This window comes from Ornithodoros turicata, chromosome 5 (assembly GCF_037126465.1).
Source record: "Ornithodoros turicata isolate Travis chromosome 5, ASM3712646v1, whole genome shotgun sequence".
NCBI classification, from domain to species: Eukaryota; Metazoa; Arthropoda; class Arachnida; order Ixodida; family Argasidae; genus Ornithodoros; species Ornithodoros turicata.
Window position 1 is genome coordinate 5,247,311 of NC_088205.1, and position 21,297 is coordinate 5,268,607.

The 21,297-nt window shown below is 45.8% G+C and overlaps 2 protein-coding genes across 4 annotated transcripts in view; both read right to left on the reverse strand.

Annotated features, from left to right (window-relative positions):
• Positions 1–21,297, reverse strand: part of LOC135393818 (cell adhesion molecule Dscam1-like) — a 235,166-nt gene that overhangs the window by 29,627 nt on the left and 184,242 nt on the right. For all 3 annotated transcript variants that reach the window (XM_064624100.1, XM_064624099.1, XM_064624101.1), the window contains exon 4: positions 7,413–7,559. In XM_064624100.1, coding sequence (XP_064480170.1) covers positions 7,413–7,559 — 147 coding nt within the window. The remainder of the gene's footprint in view (positions 1–7,412; positions 7,560–21,297) is intronic.
• LOC135393819 (neprilysin-1-like) lies at positions 513–4,934 on the reverse strand. Its single transcript, XM_064624102.1, has 2 exons — positions 3,377–4,934; positions 513–2,603 (listed from the first exon to the last, which is right to left on the reverse strand). The coding sequence occupies exons 1-2, from the start codon at positions 4,473–4,475 to the stop codon at positions 583–585; spliced, it is 3,120 nt and encodes a 1,039-aa protein (XP_064480172.1). The 5' UTR covers positions 4,476–4,934; the 3' UTR covers positions 513–582.

Here is a 21,297-nt window from a genome sequence, read left to right on the forward strand (position 1 = left end):
ACTTATCTGACATTAGCGACAAACACTTGTCCCAGCCAACTCTACAAAACAGCTACTCAAATCATTCTGTTCATCGTACTTACTTTCTGCGGGGTTTCCCAACTAACACGCGTGTTTTTTCCTTTTTCTTGAAGGCGCTGCGGTTGCAGCGCGCAGTGTCGCGTTGTCACGGAAAATGGGTTGGCACTGGTTGGCTTCGTTCGCGGAGTCGATATCTTACCTCATGCTTTGATGCAAAAATTCACCGACACGCCCCAGTGCCAATGGTTTGCTGCACATTTAATTTTTTTGAGCAATGCAATGATAACAGGGCAGTAGGACTGATATACTGCGTCATGAACATACCCACAAAATAAATCGTTGCAGCGTGAAATCCAACGCCAACAGACGCTTTTCGCACTGTCGTGAATATCCCGCACTACTGACTGGCATTTGTTAGCATAACTCCATCGAGAGATCCGCAAGAATGCAACAGAACGTCGAAGTATAAAAGCGAACACGGGAGGGACGTTGAAAGAATATTTTCTATATTTTCCGTACAGGTAATTGGCATATACTCAATACGCCCTAATCAGCATCAGCCTACAATTGCGGACATTTGAATGATGGGTTCATCCTCGAACCGTTCACGCAAGAATGGGCCACAGCGAACTCCTGCATATTCTGCAATGGTATCACACAACGCTGAAGAGGGGACAAGACGTCACTTCCTGCCCTTGTTGTGCAACTCAAAAGACAATATCCCTCAAAGAACTGTTGCTGAATCCGTGTCCAGTAAGTCTGCATTTCATTCGCAGACAAGTGTTCCTCACTGTACTTCTTCAACTTTTCGTAAGCCGCACGAACTGCTGCTGTCCAGACGAAGACGCTGTTACCGAGATCCTCTGGAACTTTCGAATTAACGAACCTGCTTTCGAATTGGTTCCTGAAGCACTCCGTCCCTGCTTTCAAGGCTCGAAGACTCTCCGCCGAAGGGGGATGCGACGATTTCGGCGAACTCACAGCCCGTGCCAGAAACGCAGCGCTTATCGTACCGACGGTGGCGAAGTTGTGGAACTGCTCTCCGTCGAAGGAGTCGAACAGTGGAGCGGCAAGATAGGGTGTGGGAAGGACGAGAATGTAATCGCGGTCGTCAAAGTAAACGGTTCCCTCAAGCTGAACGGCGTTGAAGAAAACGCATTCTTCTAACCTCGGAGTAGCGCGTCGCAGAACGCGAGCTTCGTGAGCCAACGCGGCCAAGTAACCCGACACAAAGTCTCTTCCTCGCAGGTCCAAGCTGAGGTACTCCACAGCTTCTGGAAAAGTGTCTTTTTCGGAGAAGGTGTAAGCTTTAGACCTTAGCAGCTTGTGGTGAACCGCGATGTGAGATTCGGGGTCCATCCACTTGGAAAAACGGAGTTCCTCGAGGAACCCCGTTTTCGCTTGACGAAAGAGGTCGTCGAGTTGATCCGACACGACGTGGTTCCCGTAACCAGAAACGGTGGAGATGACGGTCGGCCAAGTCTGCGTGAGAACCCTCTGCGTTGCTCGAAGACAGACTTTCATGAAATCATTCGATTGCGTCGATATATTGCCGTGATAATCAAATCGGAGCACCTCCGCGACGACCAGCATATTTATGTAGACATTTGCTATGGTAGTTGGCGACGATTCAATAACGGACATAACTTGTTTGAGAGCGTCGAATCCCGTCGTAAGTATCATATCCGACGGAGCAACCTTGCTAGCCAGCGGTAGATGTTGGTTGATTGCGTGAAGCCAAAAAGAGGCTGTCAAATTTTTGGAAATTCGTTCAACCACCCGGAATGAGGCATATATCTCTCGAATATGTGGCCGAGACGATATTATTTTGGTCACAGTTTCGTCTAAACTTAATACCGCATTGACGACGTCCTTCGAACTGCTGTCTAGAAGCTGGTGCACGGCTTCAGACACGTAATCTACGTAGAGAGCCTTATAAGTCGGCGCACCAAACTTTTCCAGGACGGACTTGCCGCGAGACAACACGAAATAATTACGGGATGTTCCACTCTCCCAACCGATCTCGAAGGCGGTTCCGATTCCGTGAAGCATGGTCAGGTTGACAGCGAACGCCATCGCTGCTTCCCACGAAGAACTCGGCTTCGGGAGCTTACCAATGAAGTGACGGGTCACCTTTGATATCAGCTCCCTGACAGAGTGTGTTGTCTTCATAAAATGGGAGCAGCTCTGGAAGAGACGCTGAAACACGTGCGTTCCTTCGCGGTCTGGATTTGCCGTCGCGGTCGTCAACACCTTCTTCGTCAGGCGATCGTAAAATGACGTGACCGCGCCTTCCACAAAGCCGACGCTAGCGTTCAGTCTGGTCCATCGATAGCAGACGCGCTCGTAGAAGTTGTCGCATGCGTCGATGGATTTGTTGGCGAAGCTGGTGATGTGTGACGTCGACCTGTGACATTCGTCATCGGTGCACATACTGCGAAAAGCCTTGGGTTGTCTGGAACTAATTTTGAAGAAGACAGGGATGAGGAGAAGGACGAGTGCTAGGCAGGAGACCGACGCCAGAGCCAGGTATCGAAGGACACGCGGACGAAGAGGTTGCTTGCGTTCCATAGCGATGTCGTCTGCGAAAATAGGCACGCACGCCGTTAAGCGAAGATTCTGTATACGGATTTGTACCTGCAGTATACACTCTAAACGCAGAACTTCTACGTACACGGTTAAGGTACGGTAGGTGTAGGTGTAGGTGTAGGTACGGTAAGGTACACCGCACGGACTGACACGGTTATCACTTCTTCGAAGAGTAAGTGAGGCCCTATGATTTTGTGGGGTCATTAACACAAGGGCAGAGTTTCACAAAAAAGGGGAATGCCTCACATTTCCAACGAGTCGGGTGAAAAAACGATATAATTCCGAATGATAGTTAATTAGAGGAGTGTTACGCCGTGAAATGCTGTTTTTACACTCTATTGATGGAAGGCTGATGCACGGAAATTATGAAAGTGGGATTCACAACAGCTTTCCTCGGAGTGATCCCAGCTAACATAATGACGCATTTGCTATGGATACGACGTATCCCGCGGCCTAAAATGTTACCAGACTCAGAAGACCATTAGTGGATGTACGAGCGATTGGGACAACAAAGAGTCAAACACCATACGCAAATGAGAAATAAAAACGATGACAGGAGCGGTGAGCAATCTGCACTCCCTCACTAATTGTTCTTCAGGACGCTGCTTAAACCAAGTTCCTAAGAACCTCGCGGCTATTCCCTGACGGTGATTTTCCCACGAATCGCTCCGTAAAGAGGAAATCCCCTCCAGCGCTGCGGTAAATCGTGTCTTTCTCAGGGAAAGAGAAAGGGTAATAGAATGGAAATTTTGCGAAAACGACTTACCCATTCCTCTCAGTAGTACCGGCCGTTCTTCAGACTTGGTTATGGTACTGTCCATCTCGAATGGATAATGTGTTGATGAGACGGGTTGCGGTTTAATACTCTCTTCCGGTTGCACTACCCATGGAGGGCTAGGAAATATGTGGCTCATGTCAGCTGAGGTTGGTAGCCCGCGAGTGCTGCTCACTTCTGGCGTCATAGAAACTGTGTTCTCCGGATCCCTGCTATCCACGCCAACACTTTCGTGCTTCCTCATGGACGTCTTGTACCGCTGAACAGAACTCTTATCTGCAGTGCGGCCTTCCCAAGAACTGGCCTGTGACATTTGTGCAATCCCGGCTAGACCTAACAGGTCACAATTCGAACTCCGTACGAGCGTTAAGTCCGATGGTTTCTGGTATTCCTCTGCGAAGTCTGCGTTCTCCGTGGATGACTGCTGGTATTGTACAGAGATCTTTACCTCGCCAGCATCCCAACTGCTACCAGCTGGCATCCCCCATGGATTCTGGGGGAAAATATGCCCCATATCTTCTCGAGAAGAGAGACCACGTTCGCTACTGGTACCAGATGTCAAGACAATCCGCTGTCCCTTATCTGGCATCTTGGTAAGTCCACCGTTTTCGTCGACAGCGTTGACAGCTGAACGTTCGAAGGCAGCTTCCTCCATAAACCGGCTTCTCTTGTTTTGCGCTTCAGCCTGTAAGTCTTTTGTCGACGCTAGTTCTTCAAGTTCATGCAGAGTTCGCAAATCATTATCGAGTTCACGTATCTCAGCTCGTACCTCAGCTTCTGGAGCAGGGTCCTGTTCTTTAACACCTTCGGAAGGATGCTGGAGTTTCGGAACGGCTTTGCTTCTGCGACTTTTCTTCTTGCTCCTTCCCTTCTTGTGGGACTTTTTCTTCTTGCGCGCCTTCTTTTCAGCGTTAGTATCTGGGCTCGGCGGGCTCTGGTCGGATAACTGCTCCTGTCTTCCGGGATCTTGCGATTCCTTGTCATCAATAGGCATTTCACCCAACTCTTGTGGATCCCTCGGATCGGAAGTCTCAACACGCGGGCCATGCCTTCCGCGTTTCTTGGACGATTTCCGTGTCTTCTTGGGCATGGGCACTCACACGATTGAGACTGAAGGAGCGGGGATTCGTCGCTGGAATAGCAAACACGAAGAACGATGCACGCGGGCAAAGGCGATGATGATACCGATGCTTGTACAGCTAACGTTTAATGCGTAGTATGCAGTGAAATATTTGCAACGATGGGCGCGTTAAGTAGCGACTCGTGCACTCCAAAGGGGGTGACCGTCTCACCCCGCACGGAGTCCCTGCTTCACGCTCCAAATCCTCGCCTGCTAGCCACACACCCCCTATCGGCTTCCGCTCACACAGTCTATTTCCGCTTCGTGGTACTTGGCTTGGCAGACACCAGACACTGCAGGCGGGCGATTTTTAAAAGAGGAGCGTTTAATAAATTGATTCTGCGCAAGGCTGAGTCGATGCATCGTTTGTGCAAGCCATTCGAGGTGGAGGTGTCTTAGTACAGCGCAGGGCAGGCATCCACACCACGATTCACGCCATCCACGCGCCAAAACGCCATAAACGCCAAAGCACATGTGAGCTGGCGGAATTACGTCACTACACTTTCGTCCCCGTCCTTTTCACTCCATTACAACGTTTCTGAGACGGAGTCATGCGCACCGGAAGCGTGCTTGGCCATTTAGCGGATAGAGTCATGACTCCTTTGACTCTGGAGTCTCCACTTAACGCGCCCAATGCAATATTTTCTGCGTATGGAAAGTTGTTTGACGTTGTGCATCTGAAGCGTTAACACAGCAATGGCTTTAAGCACACTATCGCATTATGAATACACGCATGTCTTTAAATTACTTCTCGGCTGTCTCCAAACTTTACTGGAGCTCATTATATGCTGTATGAGGAAAAGTAACACCTGATGATCATCCAAAAAGTTCCAGCACACATACTTCTTTTCTTTCTTTCTTTTCTGTCGCTGAAGTTTTGACATTGCATAGTACACGGCGCAAAGTTTTTCGAGTTATCGGATCAAGAGAAAGTTCGTAGCCTGCCAGGCTGCTCTCTTGAATCTCTTCCTCGAATAAAGCCAAAGACTCCCTCGCAAAAATGTTTCCTGTTGGTTAAACATTAAATGCTTTCACAAATTCATTAAAGCCGAGCTCTAACGAAGAGCAAGCAAAAGCAATTTGCGTGGAGCACGCTCACCCACGATACCGCACTCAGTATAATTCCATAATCACTATTAGAAGCCGACACCGGCTGATCAAAACTACGCTTTGGAAGCTCGTAATTATCCGTCTCCTTGATCCACCGGCGTCTGATAAAAAAAAAAAAAAACCCTCGTCATTAATTTACCATGTGTTCAAAGCCTGTGCAGCCTCATGCAAGATAATACGATTGAAAACTCGTAGATAAGAGAGGGCTGAGGGGTCACAAAATTAATTAGTGAGAGGCTGAAATTCGAGCCTCGTTACAAAGCCATTTTATCTCGATCGATGATTCGATAATGCGCCAGTATACAGAATGCAGACATCAGAGAGATCAGGTCGGTCAGGAGGATACCGATAAGTATGGAATGCGGGCGAAACTTTTGTGAGTCGGGAAGCGGCCGTCGGAAACAGTACTACGCGCGTTCGATACGGTTTCCGTGTACTCGTGCGCGTGGCTAATAGTGTGGTAAGTGTTATCGACGTTGCGTGCCGTGGGCTCACCGCCGATTATGGAAGTTAGAGATGTTTGCAGTGAAGGCGCGGGCGGTGGACTGTTTACGCAAGTCTTATGGCTCATAAGCGCGTGGCTGATTAGCGGTGGGCGATTAGAGGTAGAACAGAGCGCGGGAAGGAAGCGAAGGGTAGGAGCCCACAGTTTTCCCCTTAGTGATTAGTTAAGGTGCTAGTTAGTGATCGTAATTTAGCCACGCGGAGAGAGGGAGTGCCGCTAATTTTGGGAACGCACGAGCTGAAGGCGGAAGCGGTAAATTAGCCGTGAAAGCACATATCAAATGCAAAAAGAGTGTCGTTTTCGTTCAGCTTCTTTCTTCGTTTTTTTTTCTTTTATTCCGTGTTTGCGCCGCGAAGCAACTATGGCTATGAGCGGCGTACAGACATGGACAGATGGAGAGAGGACAGCAGGAAGGAGTGGGGGACAGGGGGGGGGTTAGTATGCGTCCTGGGCCGACTTCCGGGGGAACTGTGCCGACATTCGTCTGAAAAAGTCTTCGGGAAAACCCGGGGACAACACACAGACGGTGATTTTCGTTCAGCCTCAAGCGGTGCGCGCTTACCGTCCGCGTTCGGTGACGTCAAAATATGGACGTACACTTAAAACGTGGCGTCAGATGTGGCAAAGGGGGTGTCGTAATAACAAAATGCGTACGTAGAAAACGACAGGAAGGCACCTTGTGCACTCAACGGGGGTCTTGCACACTCATCATGTACGCTCGTCAATATTAATCAATTAATATAATATCACACCTTCACTGTGAGAAAAAATAAAAAATGAGTAAATTGGGAGTAACTACATATGCATCTAGTTCCTTAGATACCGATAAGTCCCCATTTTTGATTCCCTGTCCCGAAATCTACTCTACAGTACTGCAAATAGTCTTTTAACTTCAAATAAACACTTGTATATATCTAGTCCAGAAAAGGACTAATGGCTGTAACAATGCATCTAGTCCCCCCCAAAAAATGCTACAATTACTCTTTTTTCCCCTGAGAATATGGGTAACGCATTTGCGTTACATTTTACCCGTAATTGGGTGTCACAAAGTATGTGTCTAAAACAGAAGTTGAATGTCATGTTCACGCCGTTTCATAATTTCCCGGTTTATCTAGAAGTACGCATTTGACATCGAAGATGCATCGTCCCCGACAAAGTGGGCTGCGACCATGACAGTCGAAACCAAGAAAGCGACTATGGCACAGACCGCCATGAAGGTCCATTCACCACAACGCTGTGCATGTGGTATACGTACGTCCGAACCATCGCAATGATCCAGCATATGTGTTTACCTTGAAGGATAATCTTGGCTGCTCTGTTGCTGGACCTCGTCGAATTCGTGCTGTGGTCCAACACTTGGCACCGGTATGATCTCTCCGCGTCCCTGTCGTCCACCTCATGAATGTACAGTTCTCCGCTCGGGTAGACCGTATATTTTTCTGAAAAATAGGTACAAAAGAGCAGACGTGGTTAAGCAACACACAGTGATTACACAAGACGAACTCGAGAGCACTATCGCTGCATAATTCCCTTCATTACGTCCCACGCTTCCTTGACTCGAAATTGACATTAAAAGCTTCAAAAGGACGCAATCTGTAAGCGAATGAAAGAGACGTAATTTTGTGCGACGAGATCGGAGCGCTATCTCATTTGCCTGATGTCCTGATGTTGATGAAGAAAAATTGCCTTTGCCATTTGCCTTTCATTGTTCTGACCCTAGGAGCTAATACTTCTGCACATGGGCTGGAAGTACATGGGCTTTCAAACCAATAAACCTCTACCCGAGAAACGTCATCATGACGTTGGCAGACACACCGAAACCAAAACAGATCGGGAGGGGAGAGCTGGGTTCCGCCAATGGGCAATTGTTCGCTGCCTCCTATTGAAAGAAAAGTAGGACCGAAGGTCGCGTCCTTTTCAGAGACCATCGTAGTCCCCTCAAGACCGTGGCTTTCGGGCACGACGTTGTTCGCCACTAGCGTTGAACGTAGTTCAACTCTACCAAACTCGTGGCGCTGTCGAACATTATGACGTCATTTGTTTCCAAACAGGTAGAGGTCTATTGTGATGAGGAACAAAGACATGCATTTCATTTGCGCTCGAGATACGTTACATACACAATAAACCTAAGCGTACCAGAAGAGACGCCGAACGACGACAAGACTTCTGAAAGAATGGTCGAAAGGCAAGCGAGCTGGTGACAAACATCTATAACAAAATACCTGAGACTAGGGACGTGCGCGTTCTTCTAGTCGTCCCTGTAGTGTTGGGTTCTTAGTTGTGAATAAAAGTTCGTCGACAGACTAATTTGAATTGCATAGCAATGAATTACAATTTAATTTCTTGTAATTGCATATATTTGAATTGTGTGAAGCTCATACAACTGTGCAAGACATGCTCCTTATACGAGCGCGAGCTTTGTTGGTTGATGACGCGAATTAATTGCTTTTGTACCAGCGCATCATACAGAGAAGACGTAATCAGTTAAATATTTCCCGCGACATCGAAACGGACAAACGGTTTTGATGTGTGGTATCAGCTAAAATCTTTGGACCGTATAGCACACCGACGGACTGCCATACTTATCTTACTGAGAATTTCTTAAATTCTACACTCATTACGCCGCAATCACATGATCATCCCCACCAACCCCTGGTGGTATGTGATATTAACTGCATTCTGGCGGTACAAATGCACTGGAGTATCCGGTTCCATTTGTGGAGTCATATATAATCTCCATTTTATGTTTCCTTCAATTGCACTCTATCCCATTCAAAGACGTAATCAACGTGACGCAGTAACTAGTCAGTAACATAACTAGCATCTTGTAGCGCTGCTATAACAGTAGCTATTCATGTAGCTATTCCTGTATAGGCACCGTTAGCCCGATTAAACATATACAAGTACATGCAAACTGGTAGGTTTCACCTGAAGTGATAAAAACTTCTAACTGGCGACATAGTTGCCGGAGGAGTGTGGGACTTCCGGCAATTACCTTCTGGAAACTTTTTGCCGCCATTTAGGAAGGCTTTGGGCAATTTTCAATTGCGGGAAATTTATTTTTGTCAATTGAACTTTGAAAACTGCCAAGCGAACCTCACTTTTTTTTTTTTTTTTTTACAGAAATATGAAGTCATTCACGGATAACCACAGACCCAACAAAACCTATGCACAGTATCGCAACAGAAATTGTCGAAAAAAATTAGTAAAAGTTCCGCTTTAGCCCTGCTTGCTTGATTGTCGCAAAGAAGAGCGCACGGAAGATGCGGGGAGAGGAGGAAGTGTTCTCGCCTCTTGTTTTACCTTTCTTTCCCCCGCTTTGACCTTGATGCTGGTGACAAACCGTCTTATCACAAAGAAAACAAAACAACCGTCTTATCACAAAGAAGGCAAAACAAACGAAGGCGGGGGCACTTCCACCTCTAGATGCACATTTCGCACGCGCAATTAATTGCGAAAATCAAGCAAGCTGGGCTAAACCGTAATTTTGACTTTTTGTTTTTTTCGACTATTTCTGTTGCGATACTGTGCATAGTTGTTGGGTCTGCCGCTATCCGTGGAGGACTTCATATTTCTGTAAAAAAAGAATAAAGCAAGTGAGGTTCGCTTGGCAATTCTCAAAGTTCAACTCACAAAAATAAATTTTCCGGAATTAAAAATTGTCCAAAGCCTTCCTCAATGGAGGCAAAAGTTTCCAGAAGAAGAATTGATTTATTTGATTTGTTGATTCATTCGTGCCCAAAGAACAGCCACAAGGGCCTCGGTGTTGATGCACAAGTGAAAGACCCACAATTGGTGATAGTTGGTGAAAGTCCCACAATCCTTCGGCCTTTACGTCGCCAGTTAGAATTTTTTTTCTCACTTTAGGTGAAACAACCGGTATAGGGGATGAACAAACACGAGCAGGGAGCGCAACGAACAAAGTTGAACTATTTGTACAAGTCCAGCGGATGCCAGGACGAAATGGCTCATGCAAGGCTACAACCGCTTTCAAATGTTACGGTCCCGACATTGCATAGTGAAGGACGATGGGCGAACTCTCTGAAAAAACCTTCGTGCTCCCTGTCGTGCAAATTCTCACACAACACAAACAGGAAACCAGCGAGAACACGCTCCCTGAACCGAACTATTTCGCCGGTAGAATTATGTTGCTTTCAGAAACGCGAGCACGAACACGCCCCCAGGGACTATTAAGGGAGGAAATTAGGCGTCCTCTGCTAGGCACGCATCCGCAAAGCCAGGGAGCAGTTAGATCCGTAAAACGTCTGGCTTATATGTGCCATTGACTCGAGAGAAACGAAGCCAATTTGCATAACTTCATTCCGGGAGAAAGGGCTGAGGCGACGCAATTGGAGGAACGGTGCAATACTGTACGGGCAGCAGTTTATGGAGTGCCAGGATTCACAACCCGAAATTGACGGCTGAGATTAAGGAGATGAGTTCGAAGGAGGCCAGGTGCATTAGGTTTGCAATAGCGCTGGGATATTGCGTGGTGCGGACGAAATTGGAGACGATTAGTGGAACACAGAATTATGCGGGCGTGTTGTGGAACGACGTGTTATACTTCCACGCTGTCACTCATATTAGCGTGTTGGTGAACAAACTTATTGCGTTCTTAACGTAGAGCGAAATGCAGAAACAGGTTTTCGGAGGGTGATTCGATTGAAGAGCCGTTCCCTCCTGCTCCTTGTGTGAAGATGTTCGCGGAAAACTTGCGATGGACAGTACACGCGGTACTAAGATTAAGGTGCTCTGGTGATTGGGCACGGAGTAATACACCCCTCTCCCAATAGAAAGGACGCGTGTTTACCCTCCCACCCACACACGGGAGCGGTAGAGTGCGAGCCTTAGTGCCCTGAAATATAATTTTGAACGCCGATGAACGCTAACGCTCATTTGTGTTTGCCTGTGCTTCCCGAAGTGTTTAAAGCGATTTCTTATTAAGCTGTTTCTCGGTTATCCCATCATTATCGGTTATCTCCTCGGCTCATCATTGAGGCATATCCGTCTGTGATTAGGACAAGTAGTTTTCGCCCGTAGGGCTGGCTGTCATTTTCGACACCGTAATAGCTTATGGGGAGCATGGGGCTCACAGTACGCGTCGAAAGATAGTCCAATCTCGTTGTCGCGAAGACATCGTTTCCTCATTAAACAGAATAATCGCCCCCTCTGCTCATTTCCCCTAGACCTACACCTAACAACCTCTAACTTTGCCAGTTTTACGGTAATAGGTGCTTAGCCTCTTATTTTATTCGCCTCCCAATTAAAACGGGGCCTGGAAACACCTCGAATGGAAATTGCTATCCGTGGACGCGGTGCCATATTATTTCTACGACATGGCTGCCGGTCGCCTCCGCGAAACATTCGCCCGAGCTTCTGAAAATAAGTTGCGTCATAACGATCTTGAAGAGGATTCGCGACAGGGGTGCTGCGAAACTGTGACCGGGAAAAAGCGGCCGGCTCATTAAGTAAACGACTGTTCATTACGGGAGGCTGCGATGATGGCTCCAGAAGAGCCCTCCGAGGCGACCGTCGGAGGGAAAGGAAGATGAAGCACTTGCGTGAATTACTCTGTCATGCGGTGTTAGGGGTGGCAAGAAGAACACGGCAGGAATGACTCCCGACGTCCGGAAAAGTCGCCGTATTAAATGGCGGGTCCCACATTAGTGCAACTATTTTTCTTTGATTTATTCCTCATCGAAGCGGTGTTACAGAATTTTCTTCCTTCTTAGTAAAAAAAGTAATTTTTCGATTTCTGAACTGGGGGGTGTACAAAGTGAAAAAAAAAAAAAAAAGACTTTACTTGACGGCGTTCGAGCCCTCTTTTCCAGGCCTATAAGCAAGTAGACTCTTTTTTTTTTTTTTTTTACACTTTTCTGGTCTGAATAACTTTAGCAGTGTAAGTTTCACGCCACGCAGGAGGGTGTTTCGTAAAACGTCCTTCTAAATCGTGTATTCTACAAAAAACATAATTTCAGAGAGCAGATTCTATAGAAAAAGCCACTTCGGAGAGGTGTGTCTCATTTACGACACAGTTTCAGACGTGTATTTGCAAACATCGTTTTCAAAACTGCTATCACACCTTTCAGTTGAACCTGCGGAATCAGAATGCTGCTTATCTACAACAACGTCCCTCTCGCACGACAAAAGGTGTAGAAAAATTTACTGTGCACAACAAAAGTTTGTATACCAGGCAATTGTATATCAGCATCTGAACCAACAAGAAATACTGCACGAGAACATGCACGGAATCGGGAAAGAGTGGAAAGAAAGATCGCCTACCGTAATTTTCTCATCCTATTTCGGCCTCGTCTGAGTCGACTCCGATTACGGTACACACACACACAAAAAGGAAAAAACTGCACACCAAAACGGATTCTGGCTACTTCCGGTCACAGATTCTCACATCAGGGCTGCGGGTCTCACACAGCTCTCGTCCCCACTTCACAGAAGTACCCCGGAGCAATTTCTGACAAACGCATCCGTTTACATAGCAAATACAACAAAACGAACATACTACACGTTATATTTAATACAACCGAAACGTTTCGGTACTTGCGTTGAGTTCCTGAGTAATTAATTGGGGGGAATTACGCACCAAGTTGCAAGCTATAGGTTGGAAGCTGGGGAAAATATCGGGAGTGGCGTACAACGAACATAGCAGACGACACGATCGCCCATGTCGTCTGCTACGAAATCTACGAACATAGCAGACGACACGATCGCCCCTGTCATGACCCCTGTCGTCTGCTACGAAATCTACAAACATAGCAGACGACACGATCGGCCCTGTCGTCTGCTACGAAATAGTTCGTCGATGTGCTCCAGGTAAGCGTATACTGGAGTAGCCTGCCCAACTTAGAATTGGGCCAAACCCTCCATATTCTTATTCTTTTTGAAACCAAACCAACAATTTATTCCGAAACATGCATCGGAGCTGGTTGCGTGATGAGAGCGGCGACATGTAAAGCACGCATCGTTCCGAGCGTCAACCAGAAAGTCAGGCAAGTCCCGGAAGGAAACGCTATTTTTGGTGTCTGTCCTTCGTTATTCGGCTCTCGGGGACAAGATCACTGTTGTTCGTTTCGAAAACTTCCCTCAGAAAGTTCAACAATCATTCTTCAACTGGGACGAATTTTATGGCAGCACCGTAGAGTGTGTGAAAAATTGATCTTCTAGCCAAGGTAGTGCGTGCGGAAAAACAAACAAAAAAAAAACGAAGCCTCGAGTGTGCTAAATTTGAAGCGCACATGCATGTCATATGAGTCATAACGGAGACCAGATTTATGATACGTGACATCTAAGACGCTAAAAAAAAACGGCGATGAGCAAAGACATGAGTAATTTACGTACACTCAGCCACCATAACGTTTCAGACATCATACATTTTTATCCCGTAAGAAAATGAAGAACGTGGACAGTTTGCTTTGCCCCGTAGCTAAAGCAGGTTAGGCGCCGTCAAGCTTTCCGGCCCACCATCTCGCCCTGCATCCCGCATATTGCTAACGTTCCCCGACGGACTACGGGAGCATCCGAAAACTATGAATATTTTACGCCAATTCCACTCTGTGTGCAAGATGACGACCCGTCTCGTTGCGTGGGCTCAAAACATCCATCAAACGGTACGCGCCACATCAGAGTAATGTGCACGGAACAACATCATTTGGCTGTATAAATATCGTTTATATTTTGCAGCATTCATACAGCGAGTTCGGCACAGGAGACAAACTGCCATCGCAGGTCGCTCGCCATCTATGAGCAACGTTTATGAAATATACTATAGGCCTGATGCCATCTATAACCTTCTGTCGGGCTCTCCGCTCCAGCGCTATGAGTGCGCGCGACGCTATTTGTTTTTCGTGAATATCGTAATTTTCTAGCAAATACTTTCTTCCGCAGCTTTCGAAAAAAAGGCTGTCGTAATGTACGAGCGGCGGCGCGGAATATGGAAAGGTTTACTGGCACGCAACTCGGAGCAGTTTAGGGACTGCGCGATTGATGTGAAAGAAATGAAGTTTGGCCTTTTGCATGGTGAATGGCGTATGACTCAGAAGGTGCATTTCATTTTGTGCGGGCCTTGGAATCTAGAAAGTTATAGGAATAACCGAGTAGCGCGCAGCTGTTCTTGTTGGCTTTAAATAAACTGAAGTAAATGTAAGTAGCAAGATGAAAGTAGAGCAACGTTTGCGAGTCATAAAAAAAAAAAAAATCCGTGTTAACGCCACGAAGCAACTGGGGCTACCAGCGGCGGTTTGCGAGTCATGAAATCCGTTTTTCACCACCTAAGTTCATAAAAAAAGCTATGACCGCAGCATATATACTGTTTTATTTTTTTTTTTTTCAGGTGGGTTATGCGGCAGGCGGACACTCTCTCTGAGAGTTTGCAACTATTGTATGACCAATTACCTAAAATTCATTAATTAGCTCTATAATTAGGGGCTTTCAACCAAATCGCCGAATTTTGTTATGCAAAAAAGCCGAAACCACGCATACCTGGAGCACAGCGAGGACACCGCTCATTCCACGCCAGAGGGCCACGTGTTTTCGAGGGATGGATGAACATGATTGGAGTATGTGCTGATCTGCTGGACAGATCAACCGCTTTGCGGCCCACATAAGCCTCCGTCAGCGAAGGTCAAGCGCTGATGAGTCTTTGGCTAATTTGCATAGCAAAATTCGGCGATTAAAATTTCAACGCGCGTACTTGTCTCAGGATGCAAAAAAATAAATAAATAAATAAAAAATAAAAAAATAAAAAAGAATGCTTTCAACCAGTATTGTCTCCCATTTCGCTGCCTCATTTTTTCCCAAAAACCCCTAATGAAAGAGTTAACAAATGAATTTTAGGTAATTAGTCACCTAGTAGCTACATGCTCTCTTCGATGATGATGATGATGTTTCGGACTTTTTGGCGCAAGGGGAACTCTGGCGATAATGCGCCACACTGTGGTTGATGTGTGACTGACGGAGCTAAAAAGTGAAATAATAACGAAGGCGCATATAGGGTGTTCCGCGAGAGGATGTCATTAAATTACAAAAAGTAGGTTTTACTCCGAAAATTATAAAACTACTTGGAATACACTCATACAGTCTTTTGCCACAGGTCGAGGTCGTTTGCATTCGTGTCATTAATTAAGCTAATTTGCATAATAAAACTTAAAAAAAATTGCCAAGCAAAGGCAGCATTTTTATTCCTGAATGCGGATGCCTCTGGTCATAACACACAATTCCAATCAAAATCACGGGGTTTTCCCCAGAAGGTTTGGACAAAAACTTGACAGCCGAAAATCAGTCGCTCGCTGATATTACGTTTGCGGAACTGTTGGGCCCGTCCAAATACTTTCCCTGCTGTGCAAAAAAAAAGAAAAAACACGCCACAGTCACACCTTTCGCCTCTATCAACGTGTCTGTTATCGCCCGCCAGCCAATGATAATGACGGGCTGTGCGACAGGGCCCTCTTTCGGAATAAAGCTGTCTTCGCTCCTCTCCCCTTGACCTCGATAAATGCGGAGCCAAGAGTTGCGCAAACGCAAATTTTACGGGGCATGCTTCGCCCAGCGACTGATTTTGGGCTGTCAAATTTTTGTAGAAATTCGTTGTGGCAAAAACACGTGATTTTGATTGGAGTAATGTGTCACGACCATAAGCTTCCGAACTCAGGATGAAAAAAATGCTGCCCTTGCGCGGCAACTTTTCGAGTTTAATTATGCAAACTAGCTTAATTAATGCGTTACACGAATGCAAACGACCTCAATCTGTGGCAAATGTCTGTATAAGCGCATTCCAAGTAGATTCACAATTTTTCTGAAGTAAAACCTATTTTTACGAAGACATCATCTCGTGGAACACCCTGTATCTGTTAAAGGTGTGTGGACTGAGTTAAAAGTCCGTTATAGTGAAAATCGTTAAAAAAAGCTAGAACGCCACAAATCGTTAAGATAGCCAGCGTCTTTTAAAAAGTTGGAGACACGTTCGAAGGGCACAACAACAACAACAACAACAATAGATGATGACGATGAGATGGGGGTGTTTCACCGCGGTGGTGCGGTACCCTACCCCATTGCATGTGGAACAGGGCACGAGGGGCTTATCGCCCAGAAAAAAGATTGGGTAAAGAGGCAAAAACTGCTTATAAAATACAGCATAAAACGCAGATACATAACGTTGACGATGACCTTCACGACATGGACATGTAATGATAATATGCATGGTGGAGAAGTTGCTCTCCACATTTTGTGCATGGGGTGGTTCCTCCCCGCGGAGTAAGAATCCGTGGGTTCAGTAATGGTATGTCCCAACGAGGTAGCCTACTTGATGGGCGATGTGCCAGGTTTCCCATCTGGTGTTGAATAAGATGTAGCGTGTTATTGTTTTGTGTACCTCAGAAGTTCTGTGATCTGTTGTTGAAAGCCCTCGTTAGGACGTGTCTTAGATCCTGATACGGGATCCCAAAATGCGCGATTTCTTCGCCTAGCCGCATAACTCAACTGCAAAAACGGCATCTATGCTAGTCGCTTACAGTTCTCGAAAAAAAAAGAAAAAGAGAAGGAAAAAGAATCTTCAAAAACGAACAAAGACACCCTTGTAATGTGGTAAGTGATCGTGTCCTTCTGAGGCCACTCGCTCAAACGTCGCCTGCCTGCGCACTGCTGAAGAGGCCTAAAAAGGCCTAAACAGCTGTCCAGTGCTGGTATGGCGACGTTTGAGCACTCACAAACACATACACTACGTGCAGCCAAAGAGCTTCGGCTATTTTTCCCGGTACCCTGTATTGGTTAGCTGTTCTACGCTAACTAAGAATGGTTCTAGTATAGTCGTCAAAATACGTGTACGACAATGTAATGATGATCCGCCCTTGATTTGATTTGATTTGTAAAAGAAAAAAAAAAGAGATGTTAGTCCCGAGCCTCTAGGGACTGGCTACTCCAGGACGCGTTATTCAGAAAAGAAGAAAGGGAAACTACACAAATCAAAGAACACTTTGAAATTTTGAATAGATGAAAACATCACCACAAAACTTGACACCAAAGGCAACACTGTAGGACAGTTCACGTGTGATCCGCCTTTGGATTGGATTGGATTGGAAAAGAAAGAAAAATATGGAGAGGTTAGTCCCGACCCAGTCAGAACTGGCTACTCCGCCTTTCTTTACAACGTCTCGCAATCATTCTCGCAACACCATTTCTCTTCCGCATACTCCGTTTTTTATCGCGCATCACATTTCTACCATATACTTCGCCACAAATTCTACAAGGGTACTTGAACGCCTCAACGATCTCAAGTCGACACAATCACATTCTCACACGCTACAATCAACCTATGCGCCTTAACGAAGCTCCCTTCCGCCCCAAATCAAATCACACCCCCATCCCATCCTCCGCGGCACTCATCGTTCGCATCTAGTTACTTCAAACGAACCGCACATAGACTCACACGTGTCAAAACCAGCTTAAACGAAATAAATAAAGCATCGACGCACGCGTTCCACCCACAGCTGCACCCCCTGGAGGCAGGCGGATCATTCGCAACGAATTCACTCCAACTTGTGCAAACATATACACACGGTCAAGAAGGCTCCAACACAGTCGAAAACTCACTCGAAGCACTCTGCATTCATTTTGCGTTTCAAAATGCTAAGTGTTCGAGATCCGTGATTAATGTTCCGGTATGACTTTTCATCCGAGCGAACAAAGCAAGAGAGGAGGAGGAGGGGGAGGAGTCTCAAAGCGCAGCTGTCCTTCGTTAGGAACATTATTTCGTTAAAAATTTCGCTCGCGAGTAAATTTCTCTCGCGCCTTTTTTTTTTTTTTTTTTTCTCTCTTATGTGTATCGCTCACGTCTAATATACATGCGAGACTGCGGAGGTTCCTGCGCTAGGCAAGTATCATTTGTTAGAGACCATTTAATTTAGGATCGGCGTTTCGGAGAAATGGGGGAGGAGGGGGGGGGGGGGCGCTGAGTGTGTGTGTGTGTGTGTATGCGGAAATGGGCAAGTTTTAATTGTGGTGCGCAGCGAGATGTGATTTCGAACGCTGCTTCTCAGTATTCGTCCGCTAGTACGGCAGGCTCGAATAAAAGGGGCCGAGATTAGACAGAAGTGCGTAAGTGTAAGACGGGAATGAATGAGGACACCCCAAATGGGAGGCTGCTCGTGTTCGATAAATTGTGCTCTCACGAGCACATTCTCGTGTTCCTTTTTTTCTTTTATTTACTTGGTTTCGAAATTATTTCTCAGTGGACCTAATAATGAAACATCCATTATTTTTCGTGAACGTAAGATAAATATGCCGTGCTAGTGTCTGAAACTAGTGAAGCGTGTGAAACAGAAAAAGAAAAAAAAAAACTAAAAAAGAGGAACGTTGATTAATATGCAAGGTATTTTAATAGATATTACAGGTACGAAAGAAGCATGGAAGGTGCGCGTGTCAGGATGATTGATTTCGGTTCCTGCATCATGAATGGGCTACGGCGAGAGTGGGCGTTTTCGATAAGGAACCTTACCGAATTCGGGAAGTTACACGTACCTCCTCTGTACTACTTTCCTCTTACTTCTTGTAATTTGTCTTATCCTAATTTAATTCCTATTAGCAAATGGAGTGTAGGGGAATTGGGGTAGCCTGTCCTAACCCATCGCGACTTATGTCACTATTGCGTTCCCGTTGCTTTCTTGTTCCTATCAACATCATCAGCATTGGTATCATCAAACGGAGTCATTACAAATTTAATTAAATTTAATTAACACACGCATCATCTAAGGGGATTCTGCCTAAGAAGCAGCAGCACAGTCCATGATATTTTCCGAGTTCAGTGTCGTTCCACCTTCAACTCTAATTATACTCCATTCTCTGAACGAGAAATCAGCCTTTCAACGTTTCGCAAATATATTCACTCCTCACGAAAGCCGTTGCAGTGCCTGCGGTCGCACGTCGTCGAAACTGTCTACCAATCAGCGAGAACAAGCGACGAAACTCTCTCCCGCTTCTTCACCACCTGCTGTTACATGTGCGGATCCAAACCCAATATTTCCCCGCCACGCCCACGCGTGCCCATCCCACGCCACAGAAAGACCCGCCATTCTCATCCGAGACACGAAAGACCAACAGGAATTACAAACCATCTCGAAGCGCGGCACATCTCACACGTGAACCATTTCACACGCGGCAATATCGTTCCGACGTTGTCCATTCCATCTAAATGCAGCGGTTCCGTGACAAGCACACGAACAAACATGTTAGCGTTACGTCATCAGTCAAACGGGAAACGGAACGACAGCTCACGTGAGATCTCATTCGTCAAGGAGAGAGGAGGTGCGTGAACAAACGTCGTGTGCGTCCCAAAAAGTCGACTGGGCGAAAGGGGAAAAAAAAAAAAAAAAGCCAGGACGAAAGCAAATAAAACGGTGTAGACGTAGAAGACAGTCGAGATATGATAGGATACATAAACATTACATCGATCATGACAAAGATGTATGCCTTCGTCGTTTCTTCTCTCTCAGTTGTTTTTTGTTTATTTCTTTAGAAGCCGTTTTTTTTTCTCTCTCTCTCTCTCTCTATCCACCACATAGTTTGTTGTATACCGCCACAAATGGAAGGTTATGGAGGATCAATGTGAATGGGGGGGAAAGCAAGTGAGAGTCTTATTGAAGGAAGTAGGCGAGCGTGATGTTATGGATAGAGTTGAGAATGTTGAGCAGCGATGCGGATGCGGCCTGATAATGGCGGTGCTGCGTTGAATGGGAGCGCTAGGCGTGGTTGGCTGGTGAGGTTGCTTCGCTGATGTTGCCGAGACAGGAGAGCGGATGCTGGGTTAGGAGTTGATTTTCGGGTTATTTAGTTGAGGTGGAAAAAAGAGGTCATGGAACAGTATCACACGTGTAGCCTGGCCATAAAGTATTGTTCGGTTTTTTGAATGTTTCTTTCTTTTTTCTTTTACGAATAAAGTAGTACGAGAAATATATAGAACGCAGTAATGTCACGCAACTCCAGAAACACCTCAATAACCACCTCCCATTGGTGATTTTTTTTTCCTGTTTATTATTATTGTTTTTTCATCATCTTTTTAATTGGCGAAGCACAGCTCCAATTGTTGTGCTAACATCATTCTCATACCTCGCATCTATAATGTTTCCCGTGTAATGGGGTAGAGTGCTGCCCTCCAGCGGTGAATCACCCCAAGTCATAGTCAGGATATATTTGTTGTTCAATAAATACCTTAAACTTAAGGAGGTGCTATACTGTCGAATAAGTAGGTATTGTTTTTGTAATTTGCGAAATGTTGATTTGATATTATTCTGAACGTGGAACCATGTCACGTCTCACCAGCACCACGAGCTATTGCAAACTTTATCCTCGAAACGAACACTATTTTTGGATATACTGTTTGACAAAAGTTGAGACCGCGTATGATATAAGTCTGCTTCTCTCATTTTCACTGCACTTCTCGTGCTTGGACGAGCAACGGCACTTGGAACGGATAAGATGAAATATGCTACTATTTAATGAAACTAAAGTTACTAAAACTCTCGTTCACCTAGGTTCTCGCTTCTAAGTATAATTGTGACATGGACATTATCTGTTCGTGCAACACGCGTACATTCTATGCATGCCCTGGTTGTATTCGTTTCCTTTAGATTCAACAAAACTCTTTTTCTGTTTATATTCATCTCTCCACTGTAATGTGTTACATCTTATACTAACACGCAACCGGCTGAGTCTTCCGTGCTGCACATATTCAAAGCAAGGATGACGCAGACATATTGCTTCGTTAATAAAACCAGTGTGCTCATATTGTTTCGCATGTGACAATTGCTCAGCACTGCAGGCTTTACTGCTGATGTGTCGAAGCGTACGAAGAGGCCTAAGTGGTACGTCGTTTATGAAAGGTGCAACCACGTTTAAGATCTCAGTATGTGGACGTACGGTAAGTGATACGAACTTGGCTATGGGCATCCCTACACAAGTAGTAAACCTCCCTCCCCCACCCCTACGAGCAGACAGAAAACTTACTTTATCGAAGCTGTGTGAAACGTTTCGATTAAATGTTTTTTTTTTTTTACTGCATCCTTTTTTTTTTTTGTTCGACATATCCCTGCAAACCAGACTTGTGCCCGTTACTCGAAAAAAGTAATTGATTACCGTTACCGTTACTTGTACGGAAAAAGTAATTGATTGCCGTTA

Coding starts and splice junctions, on each gene's coding strand:
- LOC135393819 (XM_064624102.1), bottom strand. CDS start 4,475: ATGCCCAAGAAGACACGGAAATCGTCCAAGAAACGCGGAAGGCATGGC. Junction 2,604..3,376: donor GGTACTACTGAGAGGAATGG/GTAAGTCGTTTT, acceptor CTATTTTCGCAG/ACGACATCGCTATGGAACGC.